The sequence below is a fragment of the Rhineura floridana genome, chromosome 6, assembly GCF_030035675.1.
Source record: "Rhineura floridana isolate rRhiFlo1 chromosome 6, rRhiFlo1.hap2, whole genome shotgun sequence".
Classification (NCBI taxonomy): domain Eukaryota; kingdom Metazoa; phylum Chordata; class Lepidosauria; order Squamata; family Rhineuridae; genus Rhineura; species Rhineura floridana.
Genome location: NC_084485.1, coordinates 158158965 through 158176129, shown reverse-complemented (window position 1 = coordinate 158176129; position 17165 = coordinate 158158965). Strand labels below are relative to the sequence as shown.

Here is a 17165-nt window from a genome sequence, read left to right as displayed (position 1 = left end):
AGCCAGGGTTAAAACTGCATTAACCTCACAGATGCTCAAAGTATTTTTTTTTGTTAAATATTGATATCCGTCTGTGGTGGAGAGGAGGAGAGGCTCTGACATTGACGACGCCCTGCATCGCGACGACGTGCCCCATTGCGACGAAGGAACAGGACAGAGAGGGAGAGAAGAGAACGACTGCCGGTTGTGACTGAGAGACGGAGCTGCTGGGCGTGCTGGAGTGCGTTGCCGCTGTAGCTTGTGTTTTTCGCTGCGGCTTGGGCTTGCTCTGTGGCCTCGTCGCCGCCGCTGCGGTTGCCGTCGGCGTTCTTGCCCACCTGCTTGCCCTGCCGAGAATATCTGTTGCGTTTTTTACCATCTTAATATCATCTGACGATGAGGTTTTGCTAGGCAGAGAGTTGCTCCGGTGCTGCTATTTGTTGGCATAGTGTGTGGGAGTGTGCTGGTATGTTTGGTTTTGAAAGGATGTGGATGTATATATGTAAGTGTTTTTGATGTGAGTGTGTGTGTGTGTCTGTATATTGTTTTATTATGTGTCTAGGAAAGAGGCTCTTTCACCAATCGGGGGGACTTGAGGGGCCCCCAATTAGTGTAGTGACGGGCAGAGGGAGGTATGGCGCCATGCGTAGGACGTGCCAGGTAAGGGGAACGCGGCCCAGACATGTAGTGGCTGTGTCGTGTTCAGGTCCTTCTCACACCCGCAGGGTTGTTGGTTGTCCTCTCAGCCAACTCTCGGATCTCCAGTTGCTGCTCTTAAATGCCAGATCGGTACATAACAAAACCTCCCTCGTCCATGACTTGATTGTGGATGAGGCAGCCGATCTGGCATGTATAACCGAGACCTGGGTGGGCGAGCAGGGAGGAGTTAGTCTTTCCCAGCTTTGCCCACCGGGGTACTTGGTTCAGCATCATGGTAGATCCGAGGGTCGGGGAGGTGGCGTCGCCGTGGTCTATAAGAGTTCCATCTCACTCATCAAGCACCATGTCCATGTAGTTACTGGTCTGGAGTGTTTGCACCTTGTGTTGGGCCAGAGGGACAGACTGGGAATCTTGTTGGTGTACCGCCCACCTTGCTGCCCATCGACTTCCCTAACTGAGCTGACGGAGGTGGTCTCGGAGGTATTGCTGAGGTCCCCCAGACTATTGGTACTGGGGGATGTTAACATTCACGCCGAGGCTACTTTATCCGGGGTGGCTCAGGACTTCATGGCCTCCATGACAACCATGGGGCTGTCTCAATATGTTAGTGGCCCAACACATGTGTCAGGGCATACTCTAGATCTTATTTTTGCGACTGGACATGGAGATGGTGATCTGGATGTGGGGAGTTTTACATCTCTCCCTTTGTCATGGACAGATCACCGCTTGCTGAAGTTTAGACTCTCAGTAGCCTCTTCCCTCTGCAAGGGTGGGGGACCTATTAAACTGGTCCGCCCCCGGAGACTAATGAATCCTGATGGTTTTCAAAGGGCTCTGGGGGTTTTCTGGCTGAGAAGACTGGCGCTCCTGTCGAAGCCCTGGTCAGACTGTGGAATGCGGAGATGACTCGGGCTGTTGACACGATTGCTCCTGTGCGCCCTCTCCTGTGTAGAGCTCATACAGCTCCATGGTACACCCCAGAGTTGAGAGTGATGAAACAAAATAGGAGACGGCTTGAGCGGAAGCGAACTCCCGACGGATGCAATTATGCGCTGGTAAGTGGTTCTACTAAGCTGTACCTAGAAGCGGTGAGGGTGGCGAAAAAACAATACTTTGCTGCCACCATCAAGTCATCTCTTTCCCGCCCAGCGGAGCTTTTCAGAGTTGTCCGAGGGCTACTTCATTCTGGCTCTCAGGACATGGTAGAGTCATCAGTAGCCCGCTGTAATGAGTTTGCTGGACACTTCCAGAATAAGATCCTATGCATCCGCCGGGACTTAGACTCCCAGTTTATAGCAGTTGATCCTATTGAGGCGTCCAGAGCGCAGTCTTGTCATGTTTTATTGGATGAGTTTCAGTTGGTTCAGCTCGAGGACGTGGACAAGGTACTTGGACAGGTACGTGCAACCACTTCGGTACTAGATCCTTGTCCCTCTTGGCTTATAAAAGCTAGCAGGGATGGAACAGTTGGCTGGGCCAGGGAAGTGATAAATGCCTCTTTACGAGAGGGAGTGGTCCCTGGTTGTCTGAAGGAGGCGGCAGTAAGACCACTCCTGAAAAAACCTTCCTTGGACCCAGAAAATTTCAACAGCTACAGACCAGTAGCGAATGTTCCATTCCTGGGCAAGATCTTGGAACGAGTGGTTGCTAGCCAACTCCAGGCGCTATTGGATGAAACTGATTATCTGGATCCATTTCAATCGGGTTTCAGGCCCGGTTTCGGCACTGAGACAGCCTTGGTCGCCCTGTATGATGACCTATGTCGGGAGAGGGACAGAGGGAGTGTAACTCTGCTGATTCTCCTCGATCTCTCAGCGGCTTTTGATACCATCGACCATGGTATCCTTCTGGAGAGGCTCGCGGAGTTGGGAATTGGAGGCACTGCTTGGCAGTGGTTTCGCTCCTACTTGGCGGGTCGTCTCCAGAAGGTAGTGCTTGGGGAACATTGCTCGACACCGTGGGATCTCCAATGTGGAGTCCCGCAGGGGTCGGTTCTGTCTCCCATGCTTGTTAACATCTACATGAAGCCGTTGGGTGCCGTCATCAGGAGTTTTAGAGTGCGTTGTCATCAGTACGCTGATGACACGCAGCTCTACTTCTCCTTTTCATCCTCTTCAGGTGAGGCTGTCAATGTGCTGAACCGTTGCCTGGCCGCGATAATGGACTGGATGGGAGCTAACAAACTGAGGCTCAATCCAGACAAGACTGTGCTTGTGGATCGTTTCTCTGACCAGGTGGTGGATACCTACCCTATCCTGGATGGGGTTACACTCCCCCTAAAGGAGCAGGTTCGTAGTCTGGGAGTTTTCTTAGATCCTTCCCTGTCACTTGAGGCTCAAGTGGCCTCGGTGGCTCGGAATGCGTTCTACCAACTTCGGTTGGTAGCCCAGCTACGTCCCTACCTGAGCAGAGAGGACCTTACATCAGTTGTACATGCTCTGGTAACTTCGCGATTAGACTACTGCAATGCGCTCTATGTTGGGCTGCCTTTGAAGACAGTTCGGAAGCTACAGCTAGTCCAAAATGCAGCGGCCAGAGTAATAACGAGGACCAAGCGTTCGGAACACATAACACCTCTTCTGGCTTGCTTACATTGGCTGCCAATATGCTTCCGGGCCAGATTCAAAGTGTTGGTTTTAACCTATAAAGCCCTATACGGCGTGGGACCACAATACCTGTCGGAACGCCTCTCCCAATATGAACCTGCCCGGACACTGCGCTCTGCATTGAAGGCCCTCCTCCGAGTCCCGACTCATAGAGAGGCTTGGAGGGTGGTGACGAGAACTAGGGCCTTCTCAGTGGTGGCCCCCGAACTCTGGAATAGTCTCCCCGTTGAGGTGCGTACGGCGCCGACGCTGCTGTCTTTTCGGCGCCAGCTTAAGACCTGCCTCTTTTCTATGACGTTTTAATTTAATTTTAAAATATTATGTAATCTGATTTTTTGCACTTCATACGTTTTTGTAATATTTATTATGCACTTTTTATGAGATGTATTTTGTATTTTCTGTTGTACACCGCCCAGAGAGCTTTTGCTAGTCGGGTGGTATAAAAATTTAATAAATAAATAAATAAATATTCTTTGTACTTCCATTGTAGAACTGGTATCTTTCCCTTGTTTCAAACTGGCGGTTATTTCTATTTTGGGTGCATTAACAGTTGAATCTGGTAGTGCAGTTTGATGTAAAATCATACTGATTACAATATGTTGCTACTTAAGCAGTGACTCTAGCTGTTAGAAAAAACAAACTTGTCCTGCCCAAGATGCATGTTTTCAGCCTGCTATGCTTAAACCACTTCACTTAAGAAAAGGTGGGCATGCTCAATTAAAAACATAGAGTACACCTAGAAATTTGCTGGAATATATTTCACCTCTCACTGTTTTTATTTTGTGCAAACTTAGACACTCCTGATGTCCACTGGAGACTATTCTGCAGAATAGTCGGTGCCATTATTCCACAATTATTTTTGGAGTTTTTTTAGTGCAAATTTTGCACATATTCACAGAAACAGAAGCAAAAGAAAAGATTTACTATAGGAAACTTCACTAAAATTGCAAAGTAAATCAAACATATTTAAAGTGACTATTTGAACAATATCAACTGTCTTAATATTGTTGCTTCCTCCCTGCTCAAACAAGATCAGCACAGCACATCCCTTTTTTCTGTTATATGGGCTGATTGCAGGTGTTGCCACCACTCACCATATGCTCAGAGGCACGTTACCAAATTCTTCCAAGAATCTACATAGGAAGTGGATTGGACTGTGAAAGACCAACCCAAATGGTGTTTGAATTTTTGTAAGGTGGTACAGTATCTCAGAGAGAAGGTCAGGTCTCCTGCTCCCCTGGTGTATTTACTATAGCTGTCCAATATCCCTGCTTTTTAGAGTTTGATATCTGTTGGCTATAGGTACGTTCTTAAACCGCAAGGCTTTTTTTTTTTGCCTATTAGTGAATTTCTCTGCTTTTTAATCTGGGAGGTAAGAAATGGGAAGTTTGCTGAGCATGGATTAATCATTTGCATGCTTATTGAGTTCAATGGGAGATACTCCCCTGCAATCATGCTTAGGATAGGTGAAACTGACCACAGGGGAATGGGGAGGGGAGGAGGAAGGGCAGAGGGGACGGGGGTGGGAGCAAGTGGGAGGGAGGAGGAAGACATGTTTGATCATTTTCATGCTTATTGAGTTCAGTGGGACTTCTGTGCAATCATGCTTAGGAGAGATGAAACTGACAATGGGGGAAGGAGGAGACTAGGAAGGGAGGGCTGGAGTGGGCAGGGTAGGAGGAAGAAGGGAGAGGAGAGGGGAGGGGTGGAAGAAGGGAGGAGTAAGGGAGGGGGAGGGGAAAGGGAAAGGCAGGTCTGATCATTTTCATGCTTAATGAGTTCAATGGAATTTACTCCCATGCAATCATGCTTAGAATAGGTAAAACTGACCATGGAGGAGGGGGAGGGGACAGGAGAGGGAAGGGAGGGGACAGGAGAGGGAGGGGATAGGAGGGAGGATGAGGGGAGGGGAGGTTTGATCATTTGCATGCTTTTTGAGTTGTGGGATTTACTCCTGTACAATCATCGTTAGGATAGGTGAAACTGACCTGGGAAGGTGCAGGGAGGGGGAAGGTGGAGAGAAGGGTAGGGGTAGGGAGAAAGGTGGAGATGAGAGGGAGATTGGGTGGGTGGGCACTGAGCAGAGGGAAAGCTCCTTCCCTTTCCAAAAGAAAAACACTGAACAGTATCATTGTTTTTCAGGGTTTCCCTCACCTTTTTATTCTACAGCAGGCACATGTAATTTCCCACCCAAATTTAAACCAAAGCTGTCCCTGGCCATATCCACACCAGACCTTTATTTCACTTCATGGCTTCCCCCAAAGAATCCTGGGAAGTGTAGTTTATGAGAGTTGCTAGGAGAGGCCCTATTACCCTCACAGAGTTACAATCCCCAGAAGAGGGGCTGACTATTAAACCACTCTGGCCCCTGGAGCTCTGTCAGAGGAACAGGAGTCTGCTGACAATTCTTAGCACCCTTCACAAACTGCACTTCCCAGGATTCTTTGGGAGAAGCCACAACTGTCTTAAATGTAATAAATGCCTGCTGTGGCCACCTGATTAGCCAAGCCAAACAGCTGTGAGTTTGGCTTTTAGAATACTGACAGTTGGTTCTTACTGAGCATGCCTGATCCTATAATAGACCTCAATGTTAAATTTCTTAAATTAATTAAAGATCAGCCATGCATTTGTTAAACTTTTAAACTGCAGAAGATGAAGGTCAGAGTATGGGGCAAGGTCAGTAATAGGATTACAGGTACTCTGTGAATATGGTTGATTTTTAATTAATTTCAACAGATTATGAGAACTCTGATAGAAAAAAGTCCAAAAGGGGTTTGGTTTTTTTGTCCCTCTTTTTACACTTTGAACTCTCTATTCTCTCTGAGTGTTTTGTGTATCGCCATGAAAACTTAGAGGGTTGTTAAGTAAGTGTTTCTGAGTTCAGGACTAAGCTTTATAAGGTTTTGTTTTGAAATGAGATTGTGGGAAGCAGCAGAACGACATGGGGGTATTTTCAATTTAACATTGTGGAATGGGAAAAATCCATGCTGGCTATAGTATACAACTACTCTCGTGGCTGTATAATCTCTTCCCACCCCCATGGGCCAATGTTGACAGGTGGGTCTGATTACCTACCTGCCAATCAATCGACATCATAATGATGTCAGGTGATTGACACCTGTTGAAGTCCCTTAGGTAGTGTTTCCTAAATGCCTGACAACCAGGTGGTTGATGGGCATTTCAGGAGTGCTGTGCAAAAGATTGCAAGCCATGTGCTTGGTGCTTGGGGAGTGGTTTGCACTGTGCTTTCCAAATGCCCAACAACAGCTGGCTGTCAGGCATTTGGGAAATTCTGTGTAAAGCGCTTTGCATAGCAGCTCCCAGGTTTAGGGCAGGTGGCTGTTGTTGGCAAGTAAAAAGTTCCTAAGAGTATTTTTCCATGGCAGAGTTACAAGGCCAAGTAGCTCACAAGGCTGGAGTGGACGTGCACTCCTCAAGGACACGTTGCCAGGACAACCAGCTGTCTTATCAGTATATAGCTGGAAACTCAAACTGGCAGGGTGTGGGGGTCGAGGAGTTTGTATAGAGAGAGCTTGTGATATATTGTCAGTAAAGTAACTCTTAAAACTTATTGCTTGTCCGGCTCATTGCTTCAACTGGCATCTAGCCTGTCACTATACTGTTCTGCATCCTGGGCATCTGCTTGCGCCAGATACAACATCCAACAAGTGGTAGCAGAGGATGGTTACCTGGTGCTGATGGTTACCTGGTGCTGAGGATTGCAGAAAAGCGGCAGAGAAAAGCCAGAACTGCAGACCAGCGAGAAAAACAGCAGAGAGACGGAGAAACCGAAAGCTGAGCTGAAAGCTGTGAGAGAGCCGTGGGACTGAAGGACAGAGGTGAGAAGCTCTAATTACAAAGGCGGTGAACTGTGAAAAGTGAAAGTATGTCTATTACGTTATCGGCCGGGATTCCCTTGGAAAGGCTGACAGGGAAAAATTATGGCACTTGGAAACAGGCTTTTCTAGTGAAAGAAGACCTGTGGAAAGCTATCGCAGAAGACCCACCCGCCAGGGTGCCTATTCCAGCAGATTGGAGAAGGCTGGATGAGAGGGCAAAGGCGTTAATTGTTCTTGCTATTGATGATTCTCAATTACTGCACGTGCGTGATGCAACAACGGCAAAGGAAACCTGGGAAACTTTAAGAAATATTCATGTGAAAAAGACTGCCAGTTCTAAAATATATCTTGCCAGAAGATTGTATCAGATGCGCTTATCTGGAGATACAACCATGTCAGAGCATTTGTTGGAAATAAACAGACTGTTTACTGAGTTGTCAGAACGTGAAATTGAACATTCTCAAACGCAAAAAGTGTATATCACATTAGCTTCACTAGATTCAAGTTATGATAGTCTGGTGAGCTCTTTGGAAGCAATGGACGATGCAAATCTCAATATGGATTATATAGAAGGCAAACTTTTACAAGAATTTCAAAGAAGGCAAGAAATGGCAAAGCAAGAAAAGACTGAGTCTAAACACAACGTGGAAAAGCAGAACAACAAAGCTGCACAAGAGAGACTGTATGGACAAAAGGCATGTTATTTTTGTGGTTCCAAGCAACATCTTCAAAGGAATTGTGAAGCAAGAAGAAGAGAAAGAGGAAGAAAACCATGTGTACAGGTGATCTATGCTAGTAAGAATAAGCAATGTATTAACAATGAGCAGGGAAATAAATGTAATGATGTATGGGCTCTTGACAGTGGGGCAACAAATAGTATAATCAAAGATAAATCTATGTTTCATACATTTTGTGACGTAGAGGATCATGTAATAATGGCTGATGGATCTAAGAAACAGATCAAAAGTAGGGGTACAGTGAAATTAGCAGGTTTTAATACGATTATGACAGATGTGCTGTTTATTCCAGATGTTGAAAGTAACATAATGTCAGTTTCTAAACTTAATGGAATGGGGTTCAGTGTGTTGTTTCAAAGGGGCTCATGTCAAGTCATGAAAGGGAACAAAATATTCATGAAAGGAATAGTAAGGAACTCATTGTTCTTCTTACACTTGAAACAAACAAATCATGTACTCATGTGTGCTAATGAGAAACCCCACAATGATTGTGTACATTTATGGCACAGAAAATTGGGACATATAGGATATGAAAATGTGGTGAAAACAACTGAGAACAGTAATGATATTACATTGAGAAACTGTGGTAAATATGTAGACTGCAATGCGTGTCATCGAACCAAGGCAATTGTAGCAGCAAGGAACACTAAAGCCAAGCCTAGTACAAATGCACCCACAGTACATGACAGAGAAACAGGGGTAAAAGAATACCTTGGTAAAAGTGACAAGCAAATGTTGAGACGTTCTGGAAGGGCAAATGTGAGTGTGCTGCCTGACAGATTTAGGATTGCCACAATAAAGGGGAATGAAGCACAAACACACAGGGAAATGGATGCTGACACATTATACTTGGAGTGTGTAAAACCCAAAGAGATAAACTGATGATGTTTGTAAAACCTCTGAAAAATAAAGGAACAAAGAAATGTAGAAGTACACTGAACTGAACATGTAAACTGAAAAAAAGGATGATGTATCATGTGGAAGAAAATGATATAAGTAAATGCAGAAATGAATGTAATAAAAATAATGAAACAGAACTGATGTTAATGTAAACAGGATAATATATCATGCAAGAAATGTAAATGTAATGACAAATGGAAGCAAAAATGTGAACAAATGTAAAAGGTGCTGCTTATGGAAAAATAGGTGGGGGGTGTTGGCAAGTAAAAAGTTCCTAAGAGTATTTTTCCATGGCAGAGTTACAAGGCCAAGTAGCTCACAAGGCTGGAGTGGACGTGCACTCCTCAAGGACACGTTGCCAGGACAACCAGCTGTCTTATCAGTATATAGCTGGAAACTCAAACTGGCAGGGTGTGGGGGTCGAGGAGTTTGTATAGAGAGAGCTTGTGATATATTGTCAGTAAAGTAACTCTTAAAACTTATTGCTTGTCCGGCTCATTGCTTCAACTGGCATCTAGCCTGTCACTATACTGTTCTGCATCCTGGGCATCTGCTTGCGCCAGATACAACATCCAACAGCTGTGGCTTGTCCATCCCAGCCTGATGGCCAAATAGGGAGGCCTGGTCTATCAGTTAGGCCCATGGCCAGTTTCCTGTGCTCCAAGGATCTGCCTTTTGCTTATGTGATTCATTAAGAAAACTGAGTGCTTAATTAAGAAAATTAAGTGCTATATGAACAAATAAAAGGGAATAAATTAATTGAAGACAGAGCTTACTGATTGTTGAAATAAGTTATCCAAGAGCTGCAGTGGCCCTAAAATGACTAAAAATACGTGTGTGCTGTCAGTATGGATGAAAACTTTCCAGTTTTTTCTGTAAAGTTTCAAAGCTTGAACATCTTGACACCAGTAGAAATTGCTCCAGAAAACTCCCCACCTTGCTTATCTCATCTCTCTTATTCCCTTGTATTAACGGCAATAGTTGTCCTTACAAAAATATTATGGAAGATAAGTACATGTCAACTAATGGGCCTCAGTCCAGCATCCTATGGTTTTTTGCATGCCCAAAATTCTAGAATATAAAGCATCATACAAACAGCAACAAAAACACAGCTTGCCTTTCCCTGAAGGCAAATTTGCAACACCTCTTTTTTCTGAAGCTTGTTTAACTTTCTGATTATTCCAACACAGAGCTTGGGGGGATATTGTAGGAGAAAACCAGTTTAAAGAAACTGGATTTCTTCCTTTTTTTGTTTGTTCCCCCAGGCCCTCTGCTATTTGATTTCTAAAGTCTGAGGGCTAGTAGCTCTTAGCAAAAAGAAGTGAAATGGATTTTGAACACATTCTTGAATCAGATTTCATTTTAAAATCACACAGTCACACATACATAATCACCCTAATTACATTTTTAGAATAAAAGCTAAAACCCCAATGTACATTTATTTTTAAAAAAGTAATGCCTTATTTTCCATCTGAATACTCTGCAAGGTTCTACAGGAGCCCTGTGGCCTAGCTCCAAAGGAAGTTACAGAGTAATCCTAACCCACTGTCACCCACCCTAGGAACAATCAAAGGAGAAGATCCACTGTCAAATCCAAAGCTCTACTGGCTCCTGCCAGTCTGGGCAGAGGGTTTTCCTGCATTTTCTCTCTCTCTTTTTTTTTTTTGCTGCACTATCGGTTGGTACTGCAGAGGTGCCCGAATCAGCCCTCTTACCTGGCCATATGCTGGGTTAGGATCCAGTGGTCCCTTGGCTGCCCCACCACCCAAAATGCCCCGTTTTAGGGCCTTGCATTGACTTCTGCCAGTGGGCGCATCACCAATGGTAGCTCCTAAACAACCCATGCCTTTGGGAGACATAGCAGATGCTTCCGCAATGGCAGAAGTAAGTGGTTAGGTTTGGTCCTTTAGGGGTATTTAAATCTCATTAATGGGACTTAGGGGAGGTTAGCTTTGACATGAGTGAGGCTTGTATAATGTTGAAAGTGTTAGTTTTCAAAATGGCTAAATATTATTACTAGTTTTTTAAAATAAACACAGACTAGGGATAGGATCTCCTTGTTGATGGCTGCATTCTGTTGAACTGGCAGGCGGTTCCATTTTGGGTTCATTATTTTTCTGATATCCTTTGCTTTTACAGTTCTGATATTCGCCCTCCCGAAAAATAATGATATTGTTATCAATGATTTCCTGTCAGAATGGAAGGGGAAGTGGCTTTCCCTCTCTCCAATGCCCACCCACCTTCTCCCCCTGAATGGTATTGGATCTTTCCCCCAAGCCCTGGGAGAAAGTGCGAGTTAGCTTTAATGCATAGCAAGGACATAGGCTAGTTAGTTTCTTCTTCTTCTTCTTCTTCTTCTCCTCCTCCTCCTCCTCCTCCGCCTCCTCCTTCTTCATTACATTTATATATCACCTTTCTTCTTAGGAGCTCAAAGTGGTGTAACATGGTTTTCCTCTCTCCATTTTATCCCCACAATAACCCTGTGAGGTAGGTTAGGCTGAGAGACAGTGACTAGCCCAAGGTCACCCAGTGAGCCTCATGGCTGAGTGGGGATTTCCCAGGTCCCAATCCAACTCTCTAACTACTACACCACACTGGCTGTGGTTTGGATGCAATGCTAGGCCATGGGTCATGATTTGCACTAGGAGAAGAACAAACCTTTAATTAAAGTTTACCATGATGTAAACTGCAAGTCTCATTTTAGAAGTTAGCCAAACAAGCTGAACAAAATGTTCATTTTAACATTTGGGGTCACATTCATTTTTCTAATAGAAAAGTAACTCCCCTGGTCTTTATTGGGGAAGAATCGAGACTATATGACCTTGGAGTCTTCAACCTCATTTCAGGCGTTATTAAGAATGAATATGTAACTTTTAAAAACTCCATCCCACTGCTGCCCTCACTTACCTGAATCTGTGTTGAGGCGCCTTGAAGACAGGTGTAGTGCGGAATGGTAGCTGCGCCGGCGGGACTTGTACGTGTTTTCACTGCTTCTTTCCATGGAGAACTCATCTAACCAGGAGGAGTTAGTCCGCTTGTCTCGGATAGTAGAAAATGAGCGTCTCATGGAGCCTGGATCTGTAACCACCTGGAAAAATACCCCACGAGGGCAGGATGGTTAGAGGTTGGCAAGGGCCTGCTGGTGTTCAGGAGGCAGATTTGCTTTTACCAATTCAAGGTATTTAATGTCACAGGGAGTTACCTAGTGTGAAAAAGTGAAAAGACACTCAACAGCAGAGCTTCTCCCACTTAATTCTGTGGCAAATATTTACTTCTAATTATGTTATTTATTTGTTTTGCTTAGCTCTTAAAGCCTGCCTAGAATACCTCGCCCTACACTATAGGTAGAGTGACTGTCCACAGGATTCTGATCCATCTGATCAATAAAGTGGTGGCAGACAGGAAGTCCAGATTTAGGGACTCAATAAGACTTGGTTTCTCCAATTCTTGTCACCTCGTATCTGTTGAGTTTGAGAGTCAGACTTAAAACTTACAGAGAATCTGGCCTCACAGGTAGAAATGGGTGAATAAACGACAGGCTATATTAAACCATAGCAAAGTATATTTTCTCTAGAGAGTGCAGGCAGTTCATTTCAAGCACCTCCTGAAACACTCTGTGCTCCCTCTTTTGAGGGGAGAGGTTGTCAATGGAAGAGCAAACCATAATGCTTTCAGCAGTGGCAGTTCTGTGATACGGACTAGACTAATAGTCACCAAAGCACTATCTGCCTGCTGAAAGCAATGCTTTAAAAAGAAAGTCTGAAGGTTTAAGTTTTAAAGGGCATGGGAGGGGGTGTGATCCCCCTCAAGGATTGACTCTGGCCTTTCTCCTCATTTTGCAAAGGATGGGCAGTGGTTCTTTCTAATTGATTCAGAAGGGTTGGTTGCTAGTCGAAATTCTGTCTTGGAACAAAACTGGGAATGGGGTAAGGGATAGTCAGAAGCTAAATGCTGCTCCAAAGAGAAGCAAAGGGAAACTATAAAAGCTAAGGACAAGGAGGAACTACCTTGCATTTATTATAATGGAACAGATGCTCTGTTATTCACATCTTGCCCTTTGTTGGCATCTATATTAATCGGATGTCCCCCTATAAATATTGCTATTGCCAACACCACCCAGTATATCCAGATTATCTGGCTCTGGGTTGTATCCAGCTAAATTCTACTCCGAGCAGACCCACTGGGATTAATGGGGCCTACGTTAGTCATGCCTTTTATTTTCAGTGGGTCTGCTCTGAGTATGACTGACACTGAAAACAACCCTGTTTTGAATCATTGAAATGGTAAACATTAGCCTTAGCAGTACTGCTAAGTGAGAACTTAGTTCTGTACTGTACTGTACAGTACTGTAGGTGAGAACTCACACAACGGTATGTTTTTTCTCTCATAAAAAATCCTTGCATGTAACATGCCAGAGATCAGAGCTCTATCCCATTCCCTCTGACATGCTAGTTTCTATATCCAGGAAGTTTCCTTTGTATGGAGGAACTTTCACTCATGTGAGTCCAAATTACAGTCTGATGTGAGACAGCCCAGGTTCAACTTTACCACATCAGTGAGAGTAAAGGGAGTTAGGGCCATTGAAAATAATGGACATGACTAACTTAGGTCTACATTTTGAATAAAGGAAGTTAAATAATATTTTTATTCTCCATTTTATTCCCATAGCCATAATTAAAATTATCTTCTGACAAGTTTGCTCTTTCCCATTCATAAATCCAGTACTTAATTTTCTTCTCATCAATTGAATAAAAATCATCTTTATTCACTCAATTCGCTTACTCATCTCTTTTGCCTTTTCACTGTATCCATTCTCAGCCTACTTCTTCCCCTTTCTCTGTTGCCTCTTCTATTTATTTATTTATTTATTTTTCACCTCACAGTTTCCTTCTCACTGATTCTACTCCTCCATCTGGAAGCTGCTGCCTTACTGTAAAAAATGGAAGTCTTTCTTACCGTAAACTTCTGTTTGATGTTGCCAGTGGAGGACATTCTCTTGTAGGGATGACGCCTCCTACTGAACTGACAGGCAGGGTCCAGAATCCTTTGCCTCCTCTTCCAGGGGGAAGAGTTGTCCCGCCCTCCAGTTCAACTGACAGAGCAAGAACCACTCCTCCGCCCATTATTAACAAAGAACTGACTGTCACGCTCTACCAACTGGGTGAATCTAAAACTGGGAACTTAATGTCCAAGAGGAAATAAGCACAACGTCCAGACTAACATTACCATGTACTGGGAAGACATGACAAAACAGCCTAAACATGCTAACAATGTAGGATGGAGGCAGAAGCCCTAGTACCATCCCCTCCCAAAAATCAGCATTGGACTGGCAAAAGTATCAGCAGAGAAAGGCAAGGTGGGGAGAATGTCCTTCACTGCTAACATCAAACAGAAGTTTACGGGAAGAAAAACTTCCATTTTTACCTGTTAGCAATGGAGGACATTTTCTTGTAGGGATGTATCAGAGCAGTCCCCTCACCACTAGGTGGGCTTCCTCTGCCCCCATCTACTGCGGAATGATCCTCTGAAGAACCTTCCAACCAAATGCCGCATCAGCTGATGAAAAACTGTCTATTTTGTAGTATTTCACAAAAGTATGCGGTGTAGCCCAAGTAGTGGCCCTACCAATGTCCTATATAGGAAAATTGGCCTTAAATGCAGCAGAAGCTGCAGCCCCCCTAACTGAATGCGCCATAAGACCACCAGGATGTTCCTTGCCCAATGCTGAATACACTTGGGAAATTGCTGACTGCAGCCATTGAACTGGAAGAGGCAGAGACCTTCTTTCCCCTAGATGGCCCTGAAAGGCCACAAACAAGGATTCTGAATGACAGAATTAAGAGGCGACCCAAATAAAATCTCGGAGCATGTTTTATGTCCAAGGAATGACACCATCTCTCCTGAGAGCAGGAGGGACTTGGACAAAAAGAGCGAAGGACTACCTCTTGTGACCTGTGAAAGGACGAGTTTACTCTGGGCAAGAAGGACAGATCCGGATGCACCACCACCTTATCTTAGTAGAAGATGCACAGTTGTGCATTGACTGATAAAGCCCCCAGCTGCGAAGCCCACCTAGCCAAAGTAACCGCAACCAGGAAACCTATCTTGAAGGTAAGTATGCTCAATGGGCATGTAGCCATAGGCTCAAATGGGGCCCCTGTGAGAGCCGACAGGACCCAGCAAAAGTTCCAGGTGGGAACACAATGGGCCACCTGATGGGGGAGGAGTGCTACACCCTTGATGAACCATTTTTATAAATACTCCTTCCCATCCTCTTTATAAAGAAGGAGTATTTTCCCCCAGACTCGAGAAGAGCTGCCTGCCTCTTGACAGTACTTGAGCTCAGGTCCTTGTCTACTCTGGCCTAGAACAGGTACCTAGAATAGGCATTGCTTGCTTTGGCTTAAGTATAGCACAGTGGGGAGGAGAGCCTGGCTGGGAGTCCAGAGTCTGTGAGTTCAAATCCCCGCTTGTGTCTCCTGGGTGAGAAGGGCCAGCTAAAGTTCACCCCCACAGTGAGTGGCTCAGGGGTTACGTGCCCTGCCACCTGTGCAGACTTGGGCAAGCTGCATAGTCCCAAGGAGCCCAGTTGTCCCCCAGCTGGCAGTTGCGGACAAGGAAGGGGCTGGCTTGTGCAACTGTGGCCAGCTGAGCAGGCCCTAGCCAGGTGGGGAGGACTAGCCTCAGAGGGAGGCAATAGTAAACCCCCTCTGAATACCTCTTACCATGAAATCCCTATTCATAGGGTCGCCATAAGTCAGGATCGACTTGAAGGCAGTCCATTTCCTTTCAATGTGCTAGAGATGTATTGTCAAACCAAGTAAATCAGACACCTCCTGAGACAAGGGGTCGACTCGTTCCCTGAAACACCATGCCAGAAATGCTCCCCAGGTGGAACAAAACACCCTGTTCATGGATGCCTGCCTGGAGAAGAGTATTGTTTTCAGAACCTTACCAGAGAACCCCAACTGGGATAGCCATAGCCTTTCAGCAACCAGGCTGTCAACCAGGAGAGCTCCAGCTTCAGATGCATGACTGGGCCCTGAATCAAGAGATCTGGGCAAACTGGCAGATGCCATGGTTCTCTCTCCAACATATGGAGAAGATTGGGGAACCATGGCCTCCGAGGCCAATATGGAGCCACCAGAAACACCCTCACCCCTTTCTGAGTGACCCTCTGCAGGGTTCATTGAATCAGCCAGAAGGAACGAAAAGCATAAAGGAAGCCTGGAGGCCAAGCTGTCTCCAGGGCAGCCATCCCTCAGGCAGCTGGACAGGGAAGTCGGGACTAGAACACTGGTAATTGCACATTGACTGGTAAGGCGAACAGAATGGTTGTTGACAACCTTAACCTCCAGAGCTGCTGTGTAAGCCCCAGAAGAGAAAACACCTCCAGGCAGAGCTGGACACCCCACTGCTTGAGGCCTGCTTCGAAGCAACTAGTGTGTCTAAAATCCTGGATCAACAGATGGGCACCTTGAACATCCAAACTTCAGTTCCAGACAAATGATCTGAAACCATAGGCCACCATCCCCAGGGTGACTACCTGGATGGGAAGAGCACAATTGAACAGACTGGCATCTGTGGCTAGGATCAGTTTCCATAGCTGCTCTCACTCACTCAATTAATTGGAGAGAAAATAACTACCATTGTAGCTCCCTCTACACCAGGTCTGGAATGGACACAGGAATTCTCACTTTTGCTGGAATGGGATCTTGGAAACTGCTGAAAAGACCAGAAGAGAAACCACAACTACCAGATCAGTTTATAGCCCAACACCATCAGGTGTTGAGATGCCAGGTCACATCCTGCAATCAGATGAGAAAGAACATGCCTAATGGACACCAGAAATGAGAGCTAACTATACTCCAGAATGGTTTGGTGTTAGCCAAAACTCCAAGAAGCTTCCCCAGTTAGATGAAGCTTCTCAAACTTGCCATGCCATGGGAACCTGTGCAGCTCCAGCCATCCCCATAATCAAACTTTGTTTAAAGGGATGTAAAAGACTAGAAGGATTGGCTGCTTTTCCTCTTAGTTAGACAATATAGAATCAAACATCTTCCTCTCCTTAATGTTATTAAAATTATCCACAGAAAGGGATTATCTGTGAATGGAAGGAATAAAGAAAAATTATTTAATTCTGAACTGCCAAGGTGCATGCACAAAAGAACAACAAAATAGCAACTGAGGATGTATGCACCGCCATATGCAGCCAAGTTACACCCATGGCATGGAAAACCGAGCTCTACTGAAGCTGCGTATGCCTTCAGCCAATGTACTGAAACCCTGATCAATAGAGGCAACTGTGTCTTTTCTACAGCTAAGGGTAGTGTTTCATGAAACTAGAAAAAGGACAAGCCCATATTTCAGCTTCATCCTCTAGGATAACTAACCGCCATCTTCTAGGGGACAAACTTGTCATGGATTCATGAGGTAATCATCTT

The 17165-nt window shown here is 45.1% G+C and overlaps 1 protein-coding gene across 1 annotated transcript in view; it reads right to left on the bottom strand.

Annotated features, from left to right (window-relative positions):
- Nucleotides 1-17165, bottom strand: part of CACNA1E (calcium voltage-gated channel subunit alpha1 E) — a 683463-nt gene that overhangs the window by 10281 nt on the left and 656017 nt on the right. Inside the window, exon 48 of the mRNA XM_061634264.1 lies at nt 11629-11809. Within this exon, the coding sequence (XP_061490248.1) occupies nt 11629-11809 (181 nt within the window). The remainder of the gene's footprint in view (nt 1-11628; nt 11810-17165) is intronic.